At 41.2% G+C, this 23,728-nt stretch overlaps 1 protein-coding gene across 1 annotated transcript in view; it reads left to right on the top strand.

Annotated features, from left to right (window-relative positions):
• Nucleotides 1-23,728, top strand: part of BMPR1A (bone morphogenetic protein receptor type 1A) — a 1,674,184-nt gene that overhangs the window by 1,316,396 nt on the left and 334,060 nt on the right. Inside the window, exon 11 of the mRNA XM_044056589.1 lies at nt 760-935. Within this exon, the coding sequence (XP_043912524.1) occupies nt 760-935 (176 nt within the window). The remainder of the gene's footprint in view (nt 1-759; nt 936-23,728) is intronic.

The raw sequence follows: 23,728 nt of genomic DNA, 5'->3' as shown, positions 1-23,728 counted from the left end.
GAAGCCCTCCATAATGCCAGTGAGATTCCTTTCATCCCCTTTATTTTAGAGGATACATCTTGGGATATTTGTGCTGTCTGCAGAGGTTTCTGCAAAAATAGAAGTTTTGTGAGTATTTTCCTTGTCAGTTGATTGGTGGGGGGAGACCTCCTAATTGAGCATTTTATTCCTGTTCTCTCTCTCTATTTTTGGGCATACAAGTCTGGCCACATGGACTTGGTTACAGCAGTTTTTCTGTAAATAAAACCAGTAGGCTTGTATCATTGTAAGTTACTGTACAGTGGATGTTAGTTGACTGAAGAGGGTATTTTCCCCAAAAAGCACCTGGACTTGAAATTTTTAAATTTGTATGAATGATACTGACAAGGAAGTTCTGACAGATGTTATGCCTGCTGCAGTAGGCTATCTCAGAAATAATCTTATAAGGCGAATATTTTTGTGTCCATTTTTTTCCTGTGCTGGGCAAGGAGCATTATGTACATCTCTGTATATTTCATGAGAAAATATGACATGGGAGTATGACTACCTGTGAGTTTTCATGGTCTGTGATAGGAGAATTTCTGTCAGTGATGTCTGCGTAGATGCGCAAAAAATTGCTGCACTGAAAATTGTTTTGTGGTTATGAAGACAGCCATCATGAGACCCACCAAAATCTTCTGCATTTGTTAAACAGGATATACATGTTACATAATGAGGATTGTATGTTTCTCCTCAACTGCTAGTAATTGTGTCATAGCATATTTGTTTGACTGTTTACAGTGATACAAATGAAGTTGATATACCACTGAACAGTCGTGTTGGAACAAAACGTTACATGGCACCAGAAGTACTGGATGGCAGCTTGAATAAGAATCATTTCCAGGCTTATATAATGGCAGACATATACAGCTTTGGACTGATTATCTGGGAGATGGCCCGGCGATGTGTAACTGGAGGTAATTAATTCTAAAGCTTTGTTTGGACTTTGCTGTGCTGTCTTGCTGCAGTGGACATTTGATTATGTTAAAGTAGACAGCTACAGTGGACATTTGAATATGTTAAAGTAGAAGTGGAGGGAAGTTAATGAACATTTTTCTTCTCTAGGAAGACTAGAGCTAGTGTATTGTTAATTCTGTCTACCATATCTGCCTTTACTGTCTTGGCTGAGAACAAGTATTAATGTTGTATGCCTTAATTAATGACTTCAGCAAACCGTTTTTTCAATTTTTATATCACTTGGCATGTTTTACATTTTTATAGTAAACATTTTAAGACTTGGCAAAGTCATTTCTAATTAGACAAGAATGTGTTTTCTGAGTGGATTTGACGTACTGCCTAACTAAATGTTAATGAATGGTATCTTTGCATTTTTAATGAACTTTTCAACATTTTGAGTTGTATTATAAGGTAAAAGTTTTGTAGCCATTGACTGAGTCGGTGAATCCTTGAAAAGAAAGGGAGGCTTAAGAATTGATTGTCAAATGCTTTTGTTGTAAACATTTGATCTCCATGAAATTGTATAGCATTCAGAACAGAACGGAGTTCAGACATTTTAAATTTTCCTCTATGAACTTTTACATATTGACTCATGGTGAAATAAACTGTTGTATGCCCCTAATGTTTTATCGTGAAAGAGCCATTCATCATAGTCATTTTGTTGATTTTGACAGATGATTAGTTTAGTGCATTCGATGCGTCGTAGCTAGCCACTGAACTTTGCCCTTGATGAAGCAGGAACACACCCTTTAAGTAGCATGAGCTGTTGCCTAAACTGGGCACTGCACAGGCCACTCCACTCTCCATGTGGCATTAGAAAATCATGTAAAACAAACCACAGGAACAAGATGCAGGATACAACAAGTTTTATTCCGGTACCTCGGCACAAATGCCTTCAAAGGAATAAACATAAAAGCACCAGGTGCATTTTATATACTAGTGCAACCCAACAATCAATCAGTAATTCAATTAAAAACATGAATCAACTCCAGAGAGTTAAAGGTACAATACAGGTACAATGCATATCTGTAACTTGGCTCAAAATTTTGATCAAACGCAACCAGAGGAGTCTTGGACTAATCCAAGCGAAAATAGCTGAAGGTGAGACTAGTTTATCTAACGAATATACCAATCCATCGTTCATTGCGGCTATGAAAGAGATTAATAATGCGGTTTCTAAAATTGAGTGTGATGTTATTGCAAGAAAAAAGAAAAAGTTAAATAGGGATATTTCTGACTTTAAAAAGAATTCAGTTTACTCTTGGCAGCGACAACGCAAGAATGGTACATTCTCTAAAAGAGTGTCAGAAGGCAGTTCATGTAGTGGGCGTGATTCTTCTGTCTCATCATCCGACACAGCTACCAGCAGTAAAAAAAGTGTTTCCTTTGAAAGAGTGGATTTGATGGATGATACTGGTGTGTCGACTTAAGTGGAAGAACAAGGCAGATGGAATTTTCGTCAGGAGGCAAAGTGCAAGTCACGCCCCAAAGGTCGTAACAGAAGGTACTGATTCCCTTTTCAATGCTGATTCTGGGACTGTTTCTGGTCGCATTGAGCGCAATGAGTTTTCTAATGGCGTTTTGTCGAATAGCATAAATATAATCAACCTTAGTGACTTTGTCTTAATATCTGACATGTTAATGGTACTAAATAAGGGTAGTAAATTTGTGCCGACCAAAGTACCTGCTCTTTCTGACATTCTCATGGACATAAAACGCTTTTGCAGGAAATTATTTTTAAAAGTTTTTTTTGCAAAAGGGTTTGTTACTGATAACAGATCTTTGACAACTGTTGGTAGTAGTGAAGGTGCTTGTACAGATTCGGATGTTGATATGAATGGCACTTTTTGCTCTTTTGAATCTGATGAGTTTTCAATTTTGTTGGATCCTTTATTGGATCTTTCTACTCATGAATTTGACGCTGAGAGGGTGCCAATTTGTGATATTCAGGTGGACAGAGGTGGACAGAGGTTTAGTTCTTAACAGTAGTGAGGGTAATATGTTTGATAATACAGAGCGTTTTTTTACCAGTTACGGTAAATTCATACTACCTCAACTACCTAACCGAAGTTCCTTTTGCCCACCAAAAAACTCTGTTGTTCTTAGGACATTTGAAAATGTTTTATGTAAGAAGGCTGAAGTTGAATATGCTGTATTTTTAAAGCAATATATCACTTTCAATCTTAATAAAACTGAATGGTGTGCTTTGAAATAGTTTGAAGGAAGCTTCCAAGAAATATGCTTTTTTGTATTGCTGATAAGGGTGGTAAATGGGTAGTTATGGAAAGGTGTCATTACTTAAAAATGAATTATGATCTGTTATGTAATGATCATGTTTGTTGAACTGCCTAAGAATCCTATTAATGAGTATAATTCTGCTCTTTTGGAAATTCTTGAGAGAGGTGAAAGGTTGGGTTTCCTAAACAGGAAAGATGTTAAAAGTTTGTTTGTGGTTAATCCTAAGGATCCTACCTTTTACACATTGCCTAAAATACATAAAAATCTTCAAGACCCCCCTGGCCGTCCTATTGTGTCTTGTTGTGGGGTTTTTTTGGAATATATAGGCATATTTTTAGACAGTATATTAAAAAAAGAATTAAAATATGTTGCCTCTCATATCAGTAATACTAATCAGTACTGTGATTTGATAAAAAATTTCAAATGGGACTCTAGTTATTACTGGGCTTCAGTTGATGTGAAGGCCTTGTACACCAATATTAGTGTAAAGTTTGGTTTGGAAGCAATTATAAAAACTTTGGGAGAGGGTCCGCGCACTTCTTTTATTGTTTCTCTTTTAGAGTTTGCACTCACTCATAACTATTTTGTATTTGACAATAAAATATTTCTTCAGATAGATGGGACTGCGATGGGGGCTAGTTTTGCCCCCACTTATGCCATTCTATTCATGTCATATTTTGAAACTAACTTTTTATATATGTTGGAATTTTTTCAGAAAAGCGTTATTTCCTATTGTAGATACATTGACAATTTAATTTTTATCTGTAAGGGAGATATTTCAGAGTTTGAGAAATTTATGGTTAGTCTTCATCAAAATAAATTTGGATTAGAATTCACACATATTGTGAATCAACAAGAAATCCAATTTTTGGATATTTTGTTATATGTAGACAAACAAGGACTAGTCCAATTTAGACCTTTTAGGAAGGAGGTAGCTTCTAATAATTTTTTACATGCAACTAGCGCACATCCTTTACATTTGATTGAGGCACTCCCTTACAGTGAATTTAAACGCATACAGGAACACACTTCTGAAAATTACCTTCTTGAGTTAGAATTTGAAAATGTTTGTAAGAGACTGATGAATAGGGGTTATTCCGAAAGTTTGATCAGGAAGAGTTGTGCTAGATTAGATTCTAATTTTAAGAAGAATCAAGTAACAAAGACTATTTGTAAAAATTCAGGTCATAATAAGTCAAGTACTAATTATGATAGTTTATTCTTTGTTACGAAATATTCTCTTTTTTCTGGCATTTTAAGAAATATTGTTGATTTCTTATGGCCTATTGTTTATAAAAATGAAGAGATAGGTCATCTTTTTCCTGAACATGTTTCTTTTTCGTATGGAAGGTATGCCAACCTTAAAGAAATTCTTAAACCTAAACATCCGTTGTTTGATGGTTCCATTTTGGATTCTAGTTCTCATTATGGCATGTCAAAATGTGGCAAGTGCAAAGTTTGTGCTAGAGTGAGGAATTTATCTGGTTGCACTTTTAATGGGGTAAAATATATTGCTGAAAACAACTTTAATTGTAGATCCTGTGGTGTTGTGTATATTATTAGTTGTGGATGTGCTTCACCAAAATACTACATAGGTCAAACTAAACATCAATTGAAAATACGTATTTTAGAACATATTGGTGATGTCCGTAATGCCAGGATTGACAGCCCCATTTTTGAACATTTTCATGCAACACATAATGGTTTGACGGATTCGCTGTTTTTTTGTGCTTTAGCCAAACCTAGTTTGCATCATGGTGGGAACTTTTTGCAGAGTTTATTAAATCTAGAAAGTAGATTTATTTTAAAGTTTGGTACTCTAAAGCCTAAGGGTCTGAATTTGGAAATAAATTTAAACATTTAGTGATAATATTATTATTGTTAATAAATAGTTTGTATTTCATATTTCATATTTCATACTTCTAACAGATATGCATTGTACCTGTATTGTACCTTTAACTCTCTGGAGTTGATTCATGTTTTTAATTGAATTATTGATTGATTGTTGGGTTGCACTAGTATATAAAATGCACCTGGTGCTTTTATGTTTATTCCTTTGAAGGCGTTTGTGCCGAGGTACCGGAATAAAACTTGTTGTATCCTGCATCTTGTTCCTGTGGTTTGTTTTACTTCATTTGCTGCTTGCTGTTCATTGTGGTCTATTAGAAAATAATGTCCCTGAGTGTTGATATTCTCTCAGCTGACCTCTTGTGCAGTTGCTCAATCTTGAGTACATCCAGCAAGAATGGTTCTGTATAAATTACAGCTAGGGTTAGGAGAGTGTATCCCTAGCTCTGTGTCCTTGTTTTAGAGACTGAGATGCTTGAATCTTTCAATGCCTGTCTCTCCCAATTGTATGACTCCTCCTTTGGGCTGATCCTCAGGCTGATGAAGTCCTGTATGAAATGCTGTTTGGTCCCCTTCTTATCAGAAGCTTTCAGAGTAGTACATGAGGAAAGAGGAATAGAAGCGTTGGGTCATGACATCCATAGACTGGATTCTTTATGCATACTTACAGTCCAGGAATTTTTAAGTATTACATCTGTCATATACAGGCCCTTGGCTGAGTGAAATGAAATCCTCTGTAGGCATCCTGAAACTAATTATATTTTCATCTTTGTGATTTTGTACAGCTTCCAAAGACTACAGCACTTTTGTACCTTAATGCTTGATAAAGGAGTCCATGCACTGGGTAAAATAAGTAAGAAGTTGTTTTTTTTTCCTCTGCCACTTTTGAGCTTAGATCCTTAAAGCACACTTTCTTTATCCCTCTGCCACTTTTGAGCTTAGATCCTTAAAACACACTTTCTCTATCAGTGCTACTGGCTTATTTTGTGGATCAGGAAATAGAAGAGCTATTAGCTATCTCTGACTTTGAGCTTATAGATCCTTACCATGGCTTTTACAGTGGTATTTCATGTGGCACACAGTAATTCCTTCTGCTCTAATGTTGTGACTAGGGCAGCAGGCATTGCTGCATGCCTGGGGAGGTTGCTGTGGCTCCTCTTTTAGGGGGCCCATTTTGAACAAGTTTACCAGGTCTTGGTGTGACGTGTCAGAAGAGAAAATAAATTCCTGCCCACTTTGGAGAGACTTTATCATCTTTCATCCTCTTATTTTGCTGCTTCCTGGTCAAGACAGTACCCAAGGAAGAAGCCCCCTTGCACATTGAACATGGCCACTGAGCTGTACTGTCTATGTCTCCCTCTAAGGCTTCATTACTGGTACAGCAGGCATGGTCTTTATTATATTTAAAGACTGCCCATTGGTGAATGGTTGAAAAAGGAACCAGAGGATTTTCAGCATTATCAAGATGTCCTTGCCTTTTAACTGTTTTTAATACCAAACTTTAACCAGCATTAACAAAATTCACTAGAAGGAACCTGAAAACCAATGGTAAAATAGATATCTAGAAAAACAAGGAAAAGTAAAACTAGGAACCATTTGATGTTCTTCGTGTTTGTGTTGCAGTCCTGACTGTTGGGATTTCCTGCCATGAAAGCCCTTTTCCAGCCTGACTACCAGAGAGAACTGTTTTCCCCTCCCAGGCTGGTGGGTGCCCTTACCGACGTCAGCGTGCTCAGGTGTAGAGGGAGCCAGCCTGCGTCATCACTTTAGTTTTTTCTTGCTGCGAGAGTCCGAAGCAGTATACAAGTTCGTCAGTCGGTTTACACCAATGAGAAGTTGTCGGTAGAAAGATAAATACCCCGTTGGGGAAACTCATTTCTTTTTCACTTAATTCATGTCAGATAAAGTAAATAATTCTCTACTGTGTAGTAAACAAATCCTACACAGAGACTTCCATACTCTGTGTTTCTTGCTTAGGCCCAGACCACAATGTCCCTAATTGTCGTTTTTGTGCCAGGTTTAACACTAGCATAATTAGGCATAGGGCCAAATTCTTAGCTCATTTTTCTAAGACAAGAGTCAATTGAAATGCATGCAATGGCATCTGCCAGTCATCCCAATCTTGAGCTGCAGAAGCGCAAAACAGGGAAGAAACCTAACCCAGTCTCATCAGACAACAGTCACTCCACAGCTGACTCTCCTGCTAGACTGATCATTGTTGAAGGTGTGAGGCTCCTTCGCATCCCCTTTCGGCATTTGAAACAGCAACCCAAGCCTCTGTCGAGACCCATTTGGAGTCCCGACATGCTGTCGGCTCCTTTAACTTCCACTGTTCACATTTACAGCTCATCGATTGGGTCCGAGGTCGCTCAGCAGGCCGCGGTTTCTGAAGAGCGCTCTTTAGCCCGTTGATTCAGTGATGCCTAGGTTTACACCTGTGCATTACCACAGAGAGGCATCTGCCAGTGCGTGGGACATACCTAGGCCTAAGGCTAAATCCACCCCAAAGAAAGCCAGTGTGGCATTGCCCCGCCTAGGCCTTTGGGCTCCCACTTACTGGGATCCCAGCAAGATTTGGTTAAGCTCTGAGGACTTACTTAACATTGTAAGGGCCAGACAGACCATAGGTGAAGCTGCCCCAGGAAAAAGGAAAAGGGATGACTATACTGATCTTGAACCAGATCCCTTACTATATGAGGAGGATTCATACTTGGAAGAGACTGCCCCAGAGGAAAGGACCCTCTTACACATCCTTTGAGTAATCAGATTCTGAGAAGAACCTTCCCTCGGCTTCATCTCCAGAGGATCAAACTTTTGGGGAAACTCTACATGCTATAAAGCACCATTTTCAGTGGGAAGCACAAGATTACCCTCAGGCCAAGAAGAGAATTAGGGAGTTCTTGGACCTCCATGAACATAAACCTTTAGCTATCCCTCCCATTTTGGATGTGGTAGAGGATGTTTTCCAGGATGCCTCCATGAACCCTGACTCGCTTCCCCCTACCCGTAGGAAACCAGACAGGTTTTATAGGGTGCAAGACACCCATAAATATCTGTTTAAAAATCCTTTGGCTGATCCAGAAGTTGTTACTCCAGGGCCTAAAGGTCTACTGCCAGTGTCTCTGAGAGTCCCCTGCCCACAGACAAGGATAGCAGGGCCCTAGACAGGTTCAGTAAAAAGGTATACACCTCAGCTACCCTGTCTGAGAGCCCTCAACTGTCAGTTCCATATGGTCAAATGTCAGCAAACCATCTTGGATCACCTCAAGCAAAAAGTTTCAACCATGGGAGAAAAGTTTTTCTAAGGAACTTTGGACCTGTCATTGCACTTCCCAGGTGGCTAAACACTCTCTGCATTGTGGCTGTGATGCCATGAAGGCATTCATCAGGGCAGCTATCACTGGTTTAGTAATTAGGAGACTTGCCAGGCTTAGGGAGCAAGCTCTTCCTGATGAAGTAAAGGCTAAACTTTTGGATGCTCCCCTTGACAGAGATGTTTTGGACCAAATGCTGAGGCAGTATTTAAAAAGATGGAAGACAAGGCAAAGTCCATACAAACAGTTAAGGACTTCTGCAAGTACAACCACCTAGGTTCAGCAGGAACTTTCCAGCCAAGCATTGTTCCTTCCCTACCCAGCCTAAGAGTAAACAGAGAAGGCCTCAAGAGGATAGAGCTTCCAGACAAAAGCATCACTAACAAGGTTAAGACAGTGGACCTCTGAAACACCCGGGCAAGGGAGCAGTTATGACTCTAGTCTCTCCTCTCCACCCTCCCACCCCAAAACTGGGAAGAAGACTGTCTCTGTTTCTCCAATACTGGACCCACATTACTTCAGATCAGTGGGTTCTAAACATTGTTGTAAATGGTTACAAACCCACTTTGAAAGAGCCCTTAGTATACTCAGGTTTCCCCGATGTACCCCCAAATCATAAAACTCAGGCTCTCAAACCAATATAAATTCTGTGTTCTCTGGGAGTAGTGGAACCAGTCCCAGAGGAACAAAGAGGCAAGGGCTTTTACTCAGGGTTATTCCTAGTCCCAAGAAAAGAAGGATCTTGGTGCCCTACCCTCGACCTGTCCAGCTTAAACCAATTCCTCAGGATACTAAAGTTCAAGAATGCTGACGCTTCAAAATTACTGCCCATAACTCCTGAGACCTTTGTTGTCTTAATAGACCCAAAGGACGCCTACTTACACATTCCTATTCAAAAGTCACACACATGCTTTCTTCACTTCAGAGCAAGCTCCTGTCACTATCAGTTTTCATCTCTGCCCTTTGGCTTGTCTGCTGCTCCAGGGGTTGTGCTTGGCACCAGTCATTGCTTACTGCAGAACCAAAGGGGTCCAAATGCACCCTTATCTGGACGATTGCCTAATACAAGCTGCAGACATTCTAAAGATCAACAAAGATCTGAAATTCACATAGGACCTCCTGACTTCTCTGGGGTGCACTCTAAACTTCAAGAAATCCAGCCTAGTTCTGTCCAAACAGTCTTCCTGGGAGCTCTCCTGGACTCTTCCCTCCAGAGGTTTTTCCTCCTCCCAGACAAGGTCACCTATTTAACCAGTTACTTCCTACAGATACAGGAAAATCAAAGCATCACAGCCAGAGAATTCCTTAGGGCACTGGGGTTCATGGCATCCTGTATTCTCATGTTACCCGTAGCCAGCCTGCACTTGAAGCTGCAGTGGTACTTGAAGAGCATGTAGTGCCAGAGCTCTCAGTCACTGAATGGCCAAATACCCTTAATACCTTGCCTCAGTCAGGAGTTTGCATGGTGGGCATAGGCTTGTACCCAAAATTAGGGCCCACCTTTCAGAGTGTTGGCCCAGGGCCAAATCCTCACCACAGATGCCTTGGAGACAGCATGGTGGGCCCATACTCAGTACTTCCAAACTCAAGGGTTATGGCCCGTTGAACACAGGAGGAGGTACACAAATTGGAAAGAACTTATGGAAGTCCCAGTTTACTGGCTTTCAAGGACAGATGTGACCCAGAGGTCCTAGTAGTACAAACAGGCAATACCACAGTCATGTGGTTCATATACAGACAAGGAGGCACACATTCCCTAACCCCTGTAACATCTAGCCATGCAAATATAGGAGGCAGCACAATCCCTAGACCTGCATCTCATGAGACAATACCTGCCGGGTAAAAATAATACCCTGGCAGACCACCTCAGCAGGAATCTGACTGACACCCACGAATGCCATCTCCATTGTGAGGTTTTCCACACAATAAGACAGCAGTGGGGGTTCCCCAGTTGGACATATTTGCAAACAAGGACAACACTCACCTGGAGAAATTCTGCACCAGGACAAGGCAGATATCTGCATGGCGAACAGATGCCTTCTCCTTCCCTTGGGCACACCTCTTCATTTATGCCTTCCCAACATATTTACCCCTGTTGTATCTAGTGCTTCTGAAGATCAGAGGCCATCCTGATAGCACCAGACTGGCTCAGGCAATACTGGTTCCCTCTCCTCATCAATCCCACCAGTCAAAAGCCTTTGATGTTACCTCAGAGGGCGGCTCTCCTTACCCAGAACAAGGGGTGGATTATGCACCCCAACCTTCAGATTCTCAGACTCTCAGCCTGGTTTATTCCACAGCGCCATTCTGCACCTCCCACTTGAGTCAGCAGGTACAGACCATTTTAAGAGAGTCTAGAAGGCCTAGTACCAGAAAATCTTAACTCAGCCAAATGGAAAATATTCTTGGTTTGGTGCCAAAAGCACTGGCTTCAGCGAACTTTTGTTAACATTCCTAGCATTCTGGAGTACCTGACCAACCTAGTGGGGAAAGGCCTCTTTCATTCCTCCATCAAGATACATGCCTCAGCTGTCTCTGCCCACATCCCTAGTCATTCTCCAATTTATTCTCACCCTTTGCTTAAGCAATTCCTTAGGGGAATTATTCAGTTTAGCCCCTCCCAGGAGGAAATCCACCCCCTCCTTGGGACCGCAGCTTTATCATGGAAAAGTTAACTTTGCCTCCTTTCGAGCCTGCAGCCACTAGCACCATAAAGTTTCTTACCTGGAAAACAACCTTTCTACTGCCTATCACTTCGGCCAGGAGAGTCTCAGAGTTGCAGGCCTTAATGGCAGTGGTGCCTTTCATTATCTTCAATAAAGACAGGGTCTCCATCCAAACTAATCCTTCTGTCATGCCTAAGGTGGTTACCATTATGTCTCTGAATCAGGCCATTCATCTACCTACCTTTTTTCCCAACCTTCAGATCAGAGGGGAAAGATTGCTACACACTGGATATGCATAGGATGCTACACTTCTGCCTGGACAGGACTAAATTGTTGAGGAAAACAGAGCAGCTGTTCATTACTTTTACCCCAAGCTCGGAAGGAAACCAGCTTCTAAACAGACTATTTCCAAGTAGATTTCCCACTGCATCTGTTTCTGTTACAGCCGTCATGGCAGAAATCCCCGAGTTGATTAGGTCAACCTGTACTAGGGCCCCAGCTACTTGTACAGCATTCATAGGTAGGTACTAGGCTATTGGCCCTAGGGCCTATACAAGCCTAGCCAAAAATGTACCCTGGCTTTCGCCACCCAAGAAAATTATTTTCCTGTGCCCCTGTCAAGCAGAACCACAGAAGTGATCCCCAGGGTGAATTTCCTATTACCCATCCATCATAGGGGTTTCCACTAAGGACATCTTGGAGGCAGCGACTTGGTCTTCTGTGCACACCTTCACTAAGCACTACCACCTGGCAACCATTTCCAAGCCCAGAGCAGGTTTTGCATCTGCATTTCCGCAGGGAGTCCTCTCTCATTAATCTCCTTCCACCCTCTCTAAAGCTTTGGGAATCTTCCTAACAGTCAGGACTGCAGCAGTAAAGCACAAAGAACACAGTACAGTTGTGTACATTTACCATAAATGTAGATGTTTGTGTATTCACTGTTGCAGTCTTCTGTCCCTCCTACCTACCTCCTCAGTGTACTGGAAAGGTTAGTAGTGTCAACCAAAGACCCTACACCTCCCAACCCTAGTTTGTTTGGGTCCACTCTACCTTGACCCACCTTGTTCCTTCTAGGGTACACTTGGGGGCTCCTTCTAAGTGGGGGTCAGTAAAATTCAGAAGCATTGATGCAGGTTGGCTCCCTTTGTACCTGAGCGCACTTATGTCTGTAAGGGCGTTCATCAGCCTGAGAGACAAAAGCAGTTTTCTCTGGTAGTCAGGCCAGCCAAGGGCTTTCACGACAGGAAATTCCAACAGTCAGGACTTGCAACAGTGAATACACTCTAACATCTACATTAATGGTACGTGTACACAACTGCACTTTTCTCAACTGCCAGGCACAACTACACTGCTCACTGTCAGCCTGTAACACAAGACCCAGAAAATTTTCACTGGATTATAATAGGCTTGTTAGCATCATATGATACTCATGGGGACTACCTGGATAGCAGTTCATGATTGAGAAGTCATGGAGTTCTGTTCAAATTGGTGCAGCTCATTTGTTAACTCAGCCACAGCTTTAACATCCTGAAGAGAAGCTGATTTACAACATCTATCTAGAAATTATCTTTTTAGCTGTGAACATTAGTACACTTAAAAGCAAATTCTTCTCCTGTCTTGGAAAAGGACTTGTGTTAGAGAGATTAAAAATAAGGCTGGTGTAGTACCAAGTAATTCAGTGAGCAATAGCATTTGAAACTGTAGGAAGACAATGAGACGTAGTAGCCTTTCCAGCAGTCTTAATTCTTTAATGCTTTTAATAGAATAACACATAATTTAGTTTATTTAAAAGTAGCCTGTGTACTTTTTTTTTGGACTAGAAGATGATTACAGAAAGCATACAAGCCGGTTTCACCCTGGAAGGGGAATAGAGGTTACAAAAGAACAGCTAGCAATCAGTGTAAGTGGGAGCACAGGCTGTGGCATGCACTTTAGCATGGGTACCCTTAATTATTAATTAGGTGGTGCCTGTGGGTGCAGCTGTTGATTTGGGCAACTTCCCCTATTTGGAGGGTAATCTCCATTTGTTGAAAATGTACATAGTGTTGTGTGTTTGCAGTTGAGTTTAAAGAAGATGGGGGTTGAAAATGTATTTATTGTTTGACTGTTTTCATTGAAACAGGGAGTAGCGAATAAAAATGTGACATTGGCTCAAATGAAGATGAGAAGAAAAAGATCAGCTCATCAAACATTAGAATTTTATCATAATGGCTACTCTGTCTACTTATTTTGTGGAATGTAAACAGGTTTACAGGTATAGACCAAATGCAGAGAGTATTGAATTATATTAAGAAATGCAGGGTGCAAAATGGCAGTGTTGCAGGACACTGGTCAAATTCACATGCTCACTTGTATCTTTAAAAATGGATTTTAGGATGTACATTCAGCAAAATATCAGAGACCAAGGAAAAAAGGGCGTTATCGTACTGATTGCTAGAGGTGCTCCAGTAGTGATAGTTGTGAGGAAGACACTAATGAAAGATGTGGTAGAAAGGGGTGGTTGGCAAGGAAGGAGGATTATGCTGGCATGTATTTATATTCTACTAAAATCTGCTTTTGTGGAGCTTTAAAAAGATGTGAGAAATGATCAGCTTTCAGCAGGGAGTGTTTATGGATGAGGAATGGAACTTAGTTTGCAATAACGAAGATGTGTTCGGGGGGCCTAGATGGGAAAATATAAGAAGTGTGAATTTCTGAAAAAAATATATTAGAGCATTTACTATAGAAGATGCGAGTTCAAAAGTAGGAAATCAGAATTTCTGTATTATCCCCAAGGTGTAGTAACTGGGCTAAACTGGATAGAATGTAGATTTTGCATGAGTGAGCATGTGTATTTACTTGAAAGCTTTGATGTATGCAGTAACTATTTCAGATCAAGCACCAGTAAAACTAAGATAAATTTGCAGGGTAATGAAGTAAAATGAGGCACTGGTGCTTTCCTACTTGTTCAAAAGAAAGCCATGTAACTATCGCCCCATAAGCCTGACTAGCCTGGTCTGCAAGGCTATGGAGCGCATCCTCATGGAACTCATTAACAAAGACATTGGGAACCTCCAAACACTTGAGCCGACCCAGTTCGGCTTTGTTAAGGGCAGATCATGCCTACTAAACCTGGTTGACTTCTTTGAGACGGTCACCAAGGCCATAGATGAGGGGAAGGTGGTTCACACAGCCTACCTTGACCTCGCCAAGGCTTTTGACACCATTCCCGACTCGGGAATTATAGAAAAACTCACCAGCCTGAACATAAACCCCTACATCATGAGATGGGTTGCCAACTGGCTCACAGAATTCGCACAGTAAGACTAGCGGGGCTCCAGGTCCGACTCTAAACCAGTCACAAGTGGTGTCCCACAAGGCTCGGTCCTGGGACCCCTACTGTTTGGCATATACTTCTCAGAAGTACAGGTAAACACAGGAGGACTATAGCTAACCAAGTTCGCCAATGACTGCAAACTGGGAGCCATAATTGACTCTATGGCTGACACGGACATTCTCCAAAAGTGCCTTACTAAGACGGACACCTGGTGTCAAAGTCATGGTCTCAAGCTAAATGCCAAAAAATGCATAGTCATCCCATTTGGGGAAAAACAAAACACCCATGAATTACCACATAGGTGTCAGCCCCCTTAATACAGAAGAAGTAATAAGAGATCTGGGGACCCAGGTAGATAGTAATCTCTCCTTTGACAATCATATTGCCAACGTAGTTAAGAAATCCTACTATGTAGCCCATCCAATTACTAAAGGGTTATCATCTAGAAATAGAGAGGATGTCCTTCAAGGATGCATCTGCAGTCCTTACAAATGGGTTGTCCTGTCATCAGGCAGCCCTTTTCCAAAGTCTGGGTCTGGCCTCGGCTGGTGTCGCACTTCACCCGACATCATAGCTGCAGTTATTCGGGTATAAAGGCATCAGCCGACACCATTTTCCTCAGTCTTTCTTAGCAGAAGCTGTTCGCAAGTGCCGGTCGGTCAGATCCAGAGATTACTACTACCGAATACTACTTCGAAGACTTCTAAAAAGCTAAGTACCCCGTTGGGGACTCTTTCTTGCCTCAGCCGATGTCAGAGAAAGTGAATAATTGTTTATCTTGTGGGAAACAAATACCTCATAAAGATTTCCACTCCTACTGTATACATTGTTTAGCAGCTTGTCTAGCCTGTGCTACTTTTAACCGACGGACGCTTAGACGTTGGTCGGAGTTTGCTGAACAAATTTTCGGCTCTGATTTTGCCTACATTATGCCGTCGGATCCTCCGACAACGCAAATTTCCAAAAAAGAAAAGGACCGACACATTAAGCAAACCGCGAGTGTCTCTGTTTCGGCCGAAACCGAGCAAGCGGTTCTTTCTCCAGCCAAAACCATGCCTTCTACCGAGGCCTCCTCTAACCTGGTAGAATCGGCTTCTGAAATCCAGCCTTCTGTTGCGGTTTCTCAGGAGTTATCAGACACAATTCCCCTGGATATTTCAACCCCTGCACGTGGAGCTGCTAGGCCTCCTGCAGCCATGTCTATTAAGGCCTTTGCCAGGGCTAAAGCAGCCAAAGCTTCAAAAACTGTGCCTGCCAAACCCCCTCACAGGCCCAGCACTAGCTCTCATATGCTTTCTTTGGCTGAGGATTTAATTTCTTTAATTGTGGATCCCAGCCTCATCCAGACAGGTCCTCTCTCCCACCTCCAGAAAAGAGACCTAGAGCAGAGCCCCCTGAACCAGTATCCACTGATGGTTCCTCTGATGAATCAGAACATACAGACCCTCCTGAGGCTTCTTATTCTCCCTACGAAGACTCTGATGCTGAAGAGTCCATTCCTTCAGCCTCTCCACCTGAGGAATTTTTCTTTGGGGAAACCTTGCATGCTATGAGGGAACAATTTCAGTGGCAGGGCCAAGATTTCTCAGACTCCAGAAAAAGGCTTAGAACCTTTCTACATTTACCACAACATAGGCCTTTAGCTATACCTCCAGTTCTTTCTGTTGTAGATGATGCATTTAATGATGCTTGCACTGCTCCTGATTCATTACCTCCGGCTCCTGCTAAGCCCGATAGGTTCTACAGGGTCCCGGACACTCATCACCATTTATATAAGGCTCCTTTTGCAGATCCAGAGACTATCCCCCAGGGCCCTAAAGCTGTAGCTGCTACTTCTACTAAGAACCCCCTCCCCTCTGAAAGGGAATCCAGGTCCTTAGAGATGGGGTAAAAGTTTACACTTCTGCTACCTTGTCAGCTAGGGCTTTGAACTGCCAATTTCATATGATTCAATATCAAGAGTTTATGCTTGACCAGTTAACTAAAAAGCTTTCCTCTGAAGAATCTTTAGATAAAAAATATGTTCAGGAAATGGTACATAACATACAGCAGGTTAGTAACCATTCTTTAAAATGTGGCTATGATGCACTGGAGGCTTCCTTTAGATCAGCCATGACTGGCACAATTATCAGGAGACATGCATGGTTGAAAGAACAGGCATTACCAGACCATGTCAAATCAAAGCTTTTGGATGCACCCATGGACAAGGTCAATTTATTTGGTTCCCCTGCTCAGCAGGTACTAAAAGATGGAAGAGAAGGCGAAATCTGTACAAACGGTGAAAGATTTCTTACAGGTTCAACCTCCAAGGTTTAGCAGGAACTGGCCCTCCAAGAATTGGTCCTTTCCGGACTCCTCTAAGGCTCAAAGAGGCAGGAATAGGCGTTCAAGAGGCAGAAACCAATCCAGGGGTGCCTACAGGGGTCGCCATTGGCATGGTAACAACCAGCGAGGCACGGAGCCACCACCACTACAACAACTCAATCACAGTGACTTGACAGTGGCACGAACAACTAGAAGCACCCTTAGGCGGAAAACTAACCTTATTTTCAAAAAACTGGCATTGCATCACAAGGGAAAAATGGATTTTGCAAACTATAGACCAAGGTTACAAGTTCCATTTCCATACTCTACCAGGAAGAGAGGAATGCCAAACCTACCACCTACTCAGAGGACAGAAGCTCTAAAGCAAATATCTCAGCTATTAAGAATGAGAGCTGTGGAAAAGGTACCATCTATGGAGCAAGGAAAGGGATTTTACTCCAGACTCTTCCTGGTACCAAGAAAAGAAAACAAATGGAGACCCATTCTAGACCTGTCCGCTTTAAACACATTCCTTATTGTTCCAAAATTCAAAATGCTGACCCTACAGCAGCTTCTTCCCATGCTGGGCAAGGAGTCTTGGCTGGTAACTCTAGATCTCAAGGAGGCATACCTGCACGTCCCCATAAGACCAATTTGCAGAAGATACCTCAGATTTCTTGCAGGATCAGAGCATTATCACTTTTCAGCATTGCCCTTTGGCTTATCTACTGCGCCCAGAGTGTTCACGAAATGCCTGGCATCAGTAATTGCTCATTGCAGACTTCAGGGAATCCAAATTTATCTCTACCTGGACGACTGCCTGATACAAGCGGACAACAAAAACAAGCTGACAGAAGACTTACAAAGAGTCATTTACCTGCTGCAAGCCTTGGGATACACAGTCAATATAAAAAAGTCAAGGCTGATTCCATCCCAAAGAATAACCTTTCTGGGTGCAGAGTTGGACACATCAAAACAAATGGCATTCCTAACTGCAGAAAAGAAAGAGCAACTACCTCTCTACTTCTTGGCATTAACAAAGCAGAACCACCTAACTGCAAGAAAAGTACTGCAAGCTCTAGGCTTCATGGCATCCTGCATAATTCTGGTCCCTCATGCCAGACTGCATATGAGAAAGCTACAGTGGTACCTAAAGAATTTGTGGTCCCAACACAAGCACAGCCTAGAAACCAAAATCCCAATAATCCCATGCCTGAAACGAGTTCCTATGGTGGGCTCAGGCCTGTCAATCAAACACAGGATTGCCCTTCAGCAACAGCCAACCAAGCCAAACCATCACGACAGATGCCTCAGACCTCGATTGTTACGCACACATGCTGGACAAGTGCATACAAGGCTTATGCACTCAAGACCAGCTGCCTACACATAAATCTAAAGGAAATGCTGGCAGTAAAATTGGCAATCCAGTCATTCAGACCATTTCTCCAAGAAGGTCAGTTGATGATAAGGACAGACAACACCACAGTTATGTGGTACATCAACAAACAGGGAGGCACCCATTCATATCCTCTATGCCGGCTGGCACTGGACCTATGGGATGTGGCCCTGAGCTACAACATTCAGTTACAAGCAATTTTGTACCGAAAAGAAAACATTCTAGCAGACATATTAAGCAGAACAACCACAGATGCCCACGAATGGATGCTTCATCCGGACATCTTCAAAGCCATCACAAGGGAATGGGGATTACCACAAATAGACTTGTTTGCATCCCCAGTCAATCACCAGCTAAAGAATTTCTGCACAAGGACGTACCACCCACTTGCTTGGAAGGTGGACTCCCTATCTTTCAGTTGGAAAAACCTGACAGCATACGCATTCCCACCACTTCCTTTGATGCACAAGGTGCTTCTGAAAATCAAAGAGGACCGTCCAAGGATCATTCTTATAGCTCCAGACTGGCCAAGACAACATTGGTACCCATTGCTGAGGAGCATGTCTCGGGAACAAATATGGACACTACCCCTGATCCCATTACTGTTAACACAGAACAACTACAACATCCTGCATCCAAACCTGAAAACTCTGCAGCTAACTGCCTGGAACATTACATAACAGCAATTAACCCAAATTTATCCCAAAGGGTTAAAGACATAATCCTGGAGGCTCGCAGACCTTCAACAAGAAAGAATTATGCAGCAAAATGGAAAAGATATCTCATTTGGAGTACTGCAAAGCGAGTACATGTGACTCTGGTAAACATGGCCAACATCCTGGAGTACTTGGCAGAGCTCTTCCACACAGGCCTGTCCTATTCTTCCATCAAGATACATGCATCAGCTATTTCAGCAGAATACAGCTTGGATCCTCCTGTCTTCTCTCATCCCCTGCTCAGACAGTTTCTGAGAGGAATTAAAAATGTAAAACCTCCCAGAAACCACCATTGCCAGCATGGGACTTGAACTTTGTGCTAGAAAAATTGACACTTCCTCCTTTCGAGCCAGCAGCAACAGCAGAATTACAATACTTATCCTGGAAGACTGCTTTCCTGCTGGCAATAGCTTCAGCAAGAAGGGTCTCTGAACTACAGGCATTAATGGCAGTGCAACCCTTCCTGATCTTCCATCAAGATAGTGTCCATGAGAACAAATCCTACATTTATGCCTAAGGTGGTATCCAGAGTATCATTAAATCAGGCTATCCACCTACCTACATTCTTCCCAAACCCACAGAACAGGGGAGAAAGACTTTTGCATACCTTGGATGTACACAGACAGTTACGCTACTACCTGGACAGGACTAAGTCCAATAGAAAAACTTACCAGCTTCTGGTAGCATATGCCACAGGAAAGGAAGGAAAACCAATTTCAATACAGACTATCTCCAAATGGATAGGAAATTGCATTAGATTTTGTTACTCCTACCATGGAAAGAAAACTCCAGAGAACATCAGGCCTCACTCCACAAGGGCTACAGCCACTACCACAGCTTTCTTGTGGCTACCAAGGACATTATAGAGGCTGCTACTTGGACCTCCGTGCATACATTTGCCAAGCATTACAATTTACCTTTATACTCTAGATCCCGAGCAGGTTTTGCCACTGCTGTTTTGCAAGGGATCCTAGCTACACCATAATCTCTACTCTTTCCTCCTCCCTTGTTTAGCTATGGTATTCTACCCATTTGTAAGGACTGCAGATGCATCCTTGAAGGACATAGTACAGTTTTGTACCTACCATAAATGTAGATGTCCGATAGGAATGCATCTGCAGTCACCACCTTCCCTCTGAGGTACTCCTAGGGTATTTGCCAGCCTTCAGCTAGCTTGGGGATCTATTATGGTGTATTTGTTTGTATATATGTACATACATGCTTATTTTTTGTGTTTGCTCTCTACTATTTGGAATCATTGGCATTTATCCAAATTTAGCCTTCCAAGAGGGCACCTGGCATCTGGGGCAAGAAACACTGAGGAAAATTGATGCCTTTATACCCGAATAACTGCAGCTATGACGTCGGGTGAAGTGCGACACCAGCCGAGGCCAGACCCAGACTTTGGAATCCGGCCGACCGAATGGCTGCCTGACGACAGGACAACCCATTTGTAAGGACTGCAGATGCATTCCTATCGGACATCTACATTTTATGGTAGGTACGAAACTGTACTTTATAGTGCCCCTCTACTCATCACTCATCAGACACATCATATAGAGTACAATGCCCCATTTGGGATGTACCGAGGCAAAAACAAATTGATAAACTAAACAACGAAACAGTGCAAGTGAGCGATACTTAGGACGATTCAAAATAAAATAGTTTATTAGAGTAAAGCACTTTTCGTTTGATTTAATAACACAAATTCATCAGACAATTACTTACAAAGAGTGACTACTATATATACACTCGAAGTCATCTTCAACAAGCAATTAAACAATGAAGCAGTATATTGCTGCTTAACATTTTAAAGAAGCAGAGCACAAGTTAGTAGCAGTAACTATAAAGCGATACAAGAGCACTTGTTACTTTAGCTGTTGTATCAGTGACCTCCCACATTTAATCAAAATAATTTTTTACTTCAAAAAACTAAAAACCTAAATAAAAATTAAGATATTAATAATGCTGTAAACAATAAAGACCATAGAAAAATATGTAAAAATATATAAAAGATATAAATAATAAAACAGTAAGACAATGAACACATAACCTTTACCTGAATCAAATAAATTAAAATATGAAATTCTAAAACCAATGGGAATAATACTACTATAAAAAACGAATTATCTTGACAAGCTCTTGATTTTCAAAATACTGCTTTTAGAGCAGTTTTCATTGAGATCGGGGGCATTGTAGGCATTAAGCCTAATCTGCCAAAACAGTTCTAATTCTTCCGGTTTAAGACCTATTGGACCACTTCTTTTACTTGCTGTAATCCGATAAATAACCATAAATTTAAACGAATGATCAGGGAAAAGTGAGATATGTTTTGCCAAAGCATTGTCATGTTTATTTATTTATTTATACAAGGTGCCGATTTACTGATATTAATGATTAAGCTTTACACCTTGTTAGTAGAGTCTTTAAGCCAACAGGTAGCAGATTTAGATGTTAAGATAAAATCAGATCATGAATTTTTTTGTTACAAGTACGAATATAGTAGAATGTTCACTAGTATTGATCAATATCTCGACAAGCTCAAGAATAACATGATTAAAAAGATAGACAGGGATGTAAAGGCATATAATGAAGGAACTGCCTATCCCCCTCTGCCACAAGCGCAAGTTTGGAAACGTTCAGGAGGTTCAGCTCAACCTGGTGTCAACAATAACATACAGGCACCATCTATAAATAACAGCCATGAGAACAACCAACTACTTATGGACAACAGTCCATTAGACCAAGACTCACGCATGGACGAGACCCCACAGGATGAGTCCAGCGTGAACGAAAGAGTTTTTGTTAACCAAGCTTCCAGCCACTATAATTTGAGATCTAATAATTCCAATTTTTTAGGAGCTAGACCAAAACAACCTCTAACCAGATCGAACCAGCCTGGCAAAAGGAACATGAAACAACATAGGAACTAGATCTATCACCGGTTGTTATGGTTGTTACATCTCTGGATATGATTTTTAGTCCTATTGTTTCATCTAAAAGTGACTATAATAATCCTGGTGGTTTTGTATCGGACTTTGCTGTATTTAACAACACTAATCACAATGGGTTGAACACTGTGGTACCTTCAGAGTCGCCGGTCATTTTGACCAATATTGAAGGGTGACTTTAAGGTTTTCAATTATTCCTCAGCTATTATAACTCCAGACCAAGTGGAACTTTTTTCAAAAGGTTATATGTATGTCCCTAACCAAAGGTTGGATTTAGCTCGAACTATAATAGACATTAAATTGTTTACTAGAAAATTAAATTTTAATTTAATGTTTGGTGATAACTCCACTTCTAACGTTAACCCTTTTAGAGTTCCAAGTGTTTTTAACCCACCACTGCACCCATTATTAAATATTTTTGAACAGCTATGTGAATTTGATATTCGTCAGAAGTTTAGGTCAGGCCACAATTTTCCTTCATATGATAATACTAAGGCAGAGAAGGAATGTGTTGACACTATTAGATTACACAATGTTTGAATTTGTAAACCAGACAAGGGTGGGGGATTAGCAATATTTGACAGTGATAATTATAAAGCAAGAATGTTACAATTATTGGACAGTCCTTCTTATTCACTTAGTTCAAGATCTGAGATTAATTGTGCCTATAAAGCCATTAAAGATAGTATCGATGAAATGTTTATTGAAGGTCGAATAGACCAGAATATCTTTAATTTCATGAGTACATCTTACCCAAGATTCCCCCACTTGTTCAGAATACCTAAATTGCACAAGGACGTAGTTGATCCTCCAATGCGCCCACTTTTGGACAGTAGGGGCTCACCTACGTATCCTTGTGCAAAAGTGGTAGATGTTATTTTACAGAAATACTTAGTTAAAATTAATCACATATGTAAGGACTCTTGGGCCTTTCTTGACAACATCAAGTACTTGGACTTCAGTATTAATTACAACTTTCTTACAGTTGACGTCAAAGATCTGTATACATGTATACCACATGATACAGCTTTGGAATGGGTCAGTCAGTTTGAGAAACAATGGTGGTGAAAATGCTGAGATATCCTTAGTCAACAAATTATTGGTTTTGATTTTAGACAATTATTTCATGTTTGCTGATAATTTTTATTTACAACAAGTTGGTGTCACTATGGGTTCCCCTTGTGGGGTGAGTGTAGCTAATCCAGTAATGGCTAACTGGGAATACCTTTATGTTTTTAACAACTGTAGTTTCAAGGATAAGTTTATTTACTACACCCACTACCTTGACGATATCTTTATATTGTTAGATGGTGACACCACAATCAGTGATAAAGTAGTTGACTACTTTAATACGACCACTCAGTTTCTTCAGTTTACGTTTACTTTCAACACTACGTCCATTGCCTATTTGGATATTCAGCTGAAAAAGGACATTGAACTCGAGAGATTTACAGCTAGTATTCATAGAAAGAGCACTTATTCAAACTCTTTCCTACATTACACCAGTTGTCACCCCCACCACCAAAAGCGAGCTGTAGTCAAGGGCCAACTTGTCAGAGCAGCTCGCATCGTCACCCTTGATGAAGATTTCTTTGTCGAATGTGCTTTTCTTAAGAACTTGTTCCTTCATCGTGGTTATCCTGACAATTTGATCAGTGATATCGTCGAAGAAGTGGCTCAAAAATGGATCAGACGCATTTATAAACCTATTTTAGATGTGGCCTACTCTGATCAACAAACTATTATCAGCTCAGATCCACCCCTTTTCCAAAGGCCTATAACCACTTCTGATTCTCATATTCAAAGTTCAATGTTTATAACAACTTGTAGTGCAAACAGTAAAGACTGTTTCGAGATTTTACATAAAAATTGGGCAGTATTAACAATGGACCACAGTGAGTGTCAGAGACTTGGAAATAAACCTAAAGTGATTTTTAGGAGAGCAAAAAATCTAAAAGCTCTGTTTGAATGGCAAAAGCAACCTGTAAGTAGAGTAGTGGGTAT

The sequence above is a fragment of the Protopterus annectens genome, chromosome 14.part0 (genome assembly GCF_019279795.1).
Source record: "Protopterus annectens isolate FY-2018-M chromosome 14.part0, PAN1.0, whole genome shotgun sequence".
Lineage (NCBI taxonomy): Eukaryota > Metazoa > Chordata > Ceratodontiformes > Protopteridae > Protopterus > Protopterus annectens.
This window is presented reverse-complemented; position numbering and strand designations above follow the sequence as displayed.